This window comes from Triticum aestivum, chromosome 2A (assembly GCF_018294505.1).
Source record: "Triticum aestivum cultivar Chinese Spring chromosome 2A, IWGSC CS RefSeq v2.1, whole genome shotgun sequence".
Classification (NCBI taxonomy): Eukaryota; Viridiplantae; Streptophyta; class Magnoliopsida; order Poales; family Poaceae; genus Triticum; species Triticum aestivum.
In genome coordinates this window covers 21164332-21170104 of record NC_057797.1, presented here as the reverse complement: position 1 = coordinate 21170104, position 5773 = coordinate 21164332, and the positions used below count along the sequence as shown (strand labels likewise).

The window sequence follows — 5773 nt, the reverse complement described above, 5'->3', positions numbered from 1 at the left end:
CTGATTTGGAAGTCCAAAATACCCCAGAAACTAAAGATAAACGCTTGGAGAATTCCAACAAATTCTCTGGCCACCATCAAAAATAAAGTCAGGCGCACCTTGGGGAAGATTGCAACTTGTGCCATCTGCGGTCAGGAGGATGAAGATGAGTTCCACGCAGTGGTGGCATGCACAAAAGCTAAAGCTCTCCGGGGTGAGATGAGAAAAGTTTGGGCTTTGCCCACAGAGAAAGAATTCAGGTACACAGGGAGGGACTGGCTCCAATGCCTCTTAGCGAAGTGCGATGAAGACACAAGGGAGAAGCTAATGTTACTGTTCTGGAGAACTTGTTCCTACGCGATGACTGCGTTCATGGAGAAGGAAAAGCAAGAGTTTCTGTATCGGTTCACTTCTTGGAGAGGTACAAGGAAGAGATCCACCAGTCAATGTGCGAACTGACAGATGACCGAGGGAAAGGTAGTCTGTTCCGTGAAAAATTTAACACTCCCACCCAGACTCCGAAGACGATCTGTAAATGGAACCCCCCTCCTGTCGGAGTTTGGAAACTAAATACAGAAGCGTCTTTCGTCGGCAAATCAGAGGATACCTGTCTTGGAACGGTAGCCAGAGATCACAGGGGAGATGTGGTCTTTGCAGTCTGCAGGAAGATCAAGGCAAGTGCAGGCCCTGAAGAAGCAGAAGCGGAGGCAATCAAGTTGGGGATGAGCGAGCTGTATCCTAATCATTGAGTCTGACTGCCTAACCATAGTGAATCGACTGAAAGCAGGAGGAGTGGACAAATCACAATTACACCACATTGTCCAAGACATCAGGGATCAGATGGGGCTCTTTGAATCCGTCTCCTGGTCGGCGACCAAACGAGAGGGCAATCAGCTAGCACATTCGCTGGCTGCTTGGGCAAGGAAGAACGGCGGATGCAGAGTCATTGCCGGTGTCCCAAGTCAATTAGTTGATCTGTCTCTATCTGAATGTAACCCTGTCTAAAGCCATTAGCTTTCGGCTTGCCTCAAAAAAAAAAAAAAAGAGGGAGGAAAAAGAGAGCAGCAGATAGATAAGGGGAAGGAAACCAACGGACGATGGAGGTGCCGCCCCGTCCCCGCACGACGGAGGAGAAGGAGAGCAGAGCATGGCACTGGGGACGCAGCCGCTGCGGCTCCGCGTCGGAGTGGCCTCTGCGGCGTGCCGGCCTCCGAGCCCCGGCATCCGGGCGCGCAGTGGCGGGAGGAGGAGGACGCGGTCTGTAGCCGTAGCGGCGGCCGCGGCGGTGAAGGGGGCGGCGGCGGCGGTGGTGCGGGAGTTCTACGAGGGCGTGAACCGGCGCGACCTGGCGGCGGTGGCGCCGCTGATCGCGGAGGGGTGCGTGTACGAGGACCTGGTGTTCCCGCGGCCCATGGTGGGGCGGGACCGGGTGGTGGGCTTCTTCGGCGAGTTCATGGGCTCCGTCAGCCCCGACCTCCGCTTCGTCATCGACGACATCTCCGGCGACGACCCCTCCGCCGTCGGCGTCACCTGGCACCTCGGTACAGTACGCAGACCGAAATCCTTCTTCTCTTCTCCCGGCTGTGCATCTCCGTCTGAGAGGTCTGAATTTTGGTTTGGGTTCAGAGTGGAAGGGGCGGCCGTTCCCGTTCAGCAGGGGCTGCAGCTTCTACCGCTGCGAGCCCGACCCGCAGCGGCCGCAGCAGATTCAGATCGTGTAAGCAAGCACATTCATTCATTCAGCTAATGGCGAAATCTCCAAAGCGAATCCATTTCTGTATTCAGATTTGTGAGATTTGCGGTCGCATCGCAGGTATGGCCGGGACTGCGTGGAGCCGGCGACCAAACCCGGGGAGCTGGCGCTGGTACGTTGTTGTACCTCTTCTATGATGATTGACGAATGAATTGTTCCTGATGAATCCGACACGGCCGCACCACATTGCAGGTGGTCATCAGGGGAGTCACCTGGATTCTGGAGCGCTTCCCTAGCCTTGCCGACAGGCTCTGACTCGATCCTTACACAACTCGAACCTCCCTAGATGATTCATGGTTGTAACGGGCTACAACTCTCTGGTTTTCACATGCCATGCGTATGCGTATCTCTACTCCTAATGGAGCAGTTGGTGAATAGTCCGCGCGGTTTATTTTCGCTGGTTTATTTTCATCATCCTCCCATCTCCGGTTTTTTTTTCGTCATCCTCCCACCCCACCCCATCCCACGCAGCCACCCAAAAAACCCGCGCCCAACAAAAAAAAACTTCATCGACCATATAAAAAATAAATCACAATCAATCAAGTATTGATGATCAGATTAGTTACCATATAAAAAATAAATCGCAATCAATCAAGTATTGAAGGGATATTTCCTTATATTGATGGGATATTTTCTTATATTGATGTGATTTTCCCTTTCTTATCATCAATCATCTCTACTGCCTAAAAAATGCGTAGCTTTCCTTTTCCTGCCAACCCATCAGATTAGTTACCATATAAAAAATAAATCGCAATCAATCAAATATTGATGGGATATTTCCTTATATTGATGTGATTTTTCCTTTCTTATCATCAATTATCTCTACTGCCTAAAAAATGCATAGCTATCCTTTTCCTGCCATCCCATCAGATTAGTTACCATATAAAAAATAAATCGCAGTCAATCAAGTATTGATGATCAGATTAGTTACCATATAAAAAATAAATCGCAATCAATCAAATATTGATGGGATATTTCCTTATATTGATGTGATTTTCGCTTTCTTATCATCAATCATCTCTACTGCCTAAAAAAATGCGTAGCTTTCCTTTTCCTGCCAACCGACCGCGTCCCGTCTCCCTACATCTGCCCTCGTTGCTCTGCCTCACGCACGAAAAAAGCCCTCTCGTTTGACCTCCCCCAAACCCCGCACGATGGAAAAACCAAGCCGCCTGCTTCCCCTCCTCTCGACCGCTCCATACGTCCAGATCGCGGCCCCATCCCCATCCTCCTCTCACGTCACGGCGGCCGATGGACTGCCGCCACCACCCTCCTACTCTCTCACCGCCACCGTCCTCCCGCTCGCTCGCCGCCGCCGTCGCCACCAATCCCGGCGAAGGCGCCGTTGCTGCTATGTCGCCTCCTTTCCCCATCCAAGCCCGACCATGGCAACGGCGCCCTCTCATGTGTCCCGCGGTGAGGTTTGGGGAGGCGCGACCACAATCCAGTAGGGATCGCAACGCGGACCCGTCCGCTGGGATGGGTGTTGCCTCCGTTGCGAATGGGATCGAAGGGAGGGACTACTTCGTCGTCAAGGTCGGCGAGGCAGCGGCCGATTGGGAGCCCGGTTGTGAACATGGGAGTTCGTCCCCATGGAGGCGGCGGCCGTGGAGATTGGATGTGAAGCAACCCCACTTGCCGGTGGTGGAGGCTTGCCGTCCATGTGATCCTTTCTTCTCCCGGTATCCCCATTCCTTGCCTCCCATTACAAAAGCGAGCATAAATGAGAGCAGGGGCTGATTTTCATCACTTCATTTCTCATATTTTTAGTTGCTTTTTTTGAGATTATACAAGATGCTCCCGATCTGTTTTGTCAAATTACTTGGATCGTCTTATGGAATTGACAGCCATCGTATTTTTCACCTCATGTTATTTTTTAACCCTTGTCCCACTAGGCATCCACTACATGTTTGGTAATGACGTGATGTTGAGGCGGCTAGGAGAAGCGGGAGAGGGGGAGAGAGAGTGGGGGAGAGGGAGGGAGGGAGAGTGTGTGTGTGTGTGTGAGGATTTGATGGTAAAAAAGGTCGCCAATGTTGTAATATTGAACTTTTTAAGTTAATGTGGCCCCGTTGCAACGCACGGGCGTTCTTCTAGTGTCTCTTTGGTTCTCAGATAGAAATGTCTCTTCAGTTTGCACTGTAAATGGAGTGGAAATTTTCCGTTTTTCCGGAGGAAAAATGGAAACGGAGAGGAAATATGAAAACAGAAACGGAAATTTGCAAAACGGAAGTGGAAATGGAATTTTTTATGCGGAAACGGAAACAAAAACGGAACGGTGTTTTCCGGTGGAACATGCATGAAAATGGAACTTTTCATTTCCGTGAATATGGAATTTCTGTTTTTTACTATAGACCTATAGCTGCTTTGTAGCCCAACCACCAAAGAGAACACAATGACACAATTAGTAGAATGGATCTAAGGCCCAACTTCTACTACCACACATGTACTCAGCTTGACCCTATACGCAATTGTCCGGTACTACTACAATACTACGCTAAGTTGTGAACATAATGATATTATTTTGTAGCCATGTTAACAACTCTTTATATTTGTTTGTTTTGTGTGTATATATCTATGATTCAAGGGGTTTTTAAGTTCTGATCTATACCTATTTTTGTTTCCGTATCCGCTTTGTATTCGCTCCGTGTCCGTTTCCGATAGTATCTGTTTCCGTATTCATTTCCGGGGTTTCTGTATTCGTTTCCGCTTCTGCAAAAAAATATGAAAACAAATATGATAGCACTCAGTTCCGTCCGTTTTCGCTCCGTTTTCATCCCTACCCCTCCTTGGCATCAAGTATGATATTGGAAGCCCACATTCTCCTTTTGTAACAATCATATCTGTTAGATTATCTCCCACGGAACGATCACATCGAACTAGACGAACACATGTGTCGTTTTTTATGCATGTGATCTATCCTGAGGGCGAATATCCCAACAATATCCTCATAGAGAGCCACATATTTGAAAATACAGTTTGACTAATTCACATCTAGATGTTTTTTAAGGATGTCACATCTAAGCTTCCATAAATATATAATGCAGCAACAAGAAACAAAAAATTAGACCACAAACAGAGTGGACATGAGCTTAGATGTGACATAACTATGTCACATCTACATGTGTCCTAGACAGACTCTTGAAAATATGGTTATACGGGACAGATTAATGTCTTCGTTGTATGTTTTTAGGTAGAAGATGCGACATTCATGAAGATAGCGACCCATGGATTCTAACATGGTTGTGTGAGTTTAGCAACGTAACACTAGGGAAAACCTTATACACAGAATCTTAGCAGCAGCGTGGTCTAAAAACAGGCGCTACTGCTAATTAGCAGCAGCGAGCTTTAGAAAAGAGTGCTGCTAATGACTGAGTAGCAGTAGCGCTCTAGGTGAAAAGAGCGCTACTACTATAATTGCCACGGTGTTTCCTCCAGGCTAGATATAGTAGTAGCGCCCTTCCCGTGGATGCGCTACTGCTAAAGAACTTAGTAGCAACGGTTTTGCTCAAAACTCGCTACTGCTAAGTATCACCGCAACTAATTAAGTTTAGTCCCATACTGCTAAGCGAACAAGGTGTTTACCACCTTAAATATGTTGCTTCTCAACCTATCTCGAGCACTTGGTCTTCATTGAACTATATGTGTATGATTTGTGGTTGCAATATGAATCCTCGCCTGTACCTATACAGGTACAGTGAGGATTCATGTTGACTATTTAGATTATAACAAAAAGATCAATGATAACCAATGTATATTTTTGATGTTTTTACTAAATAAAAGAAATAATTGCTTCCATTAGCAGTAGCGGTTTTCTCTAAAACGCGCTGTAGATAAGTTAGCTATAGCGTGTTTTCTGTACGTGCGCTACTGCTAGTTCGAGTTAACCACCCCCCGCATCAAAATTTCGCTAAGTCCTCCTTTCCCCCCACCGGCCTGTTCCCCTACTCCTGTCGCCGCCGCCCGAGCCCGAGCGCGCCTGCCCTCACCGCCGCCGCCGCCCGCCCGCCCTCAACCTCACCGCCGCCGCCCTCGACCAAA

General features: G+C 48.3%; 1 protein-coding gene across 1 annotated transcript; it reads left to right on the top strand.

Moving 5' to 3' along the window:
• Window positions 1-1039: 1039 nt before the first annotated feature.
• LOC123187117 (uncharacterized) lies at window positions 1040-2143 on the top strand. The gene is made up of 4 exons (XM_044598898.1): window positions 1040-1520; window positions 1606-1696; window positions 1793-1844; window positions 1925-2143. Exons 1-4 carry the CDS (start codon window positions 1127-1129, stop codon window positions 1985-1987), a joined length of 600 nt encoding a protein of 199 aa, XP_044454833.1. The 5' UTR covers window positions 1040-1126; the 3' UTR covers window positions 1988-2143.
• The last annotated feature ends 3630 nt before the right edge of the window (window positions 2144-5773 follow it).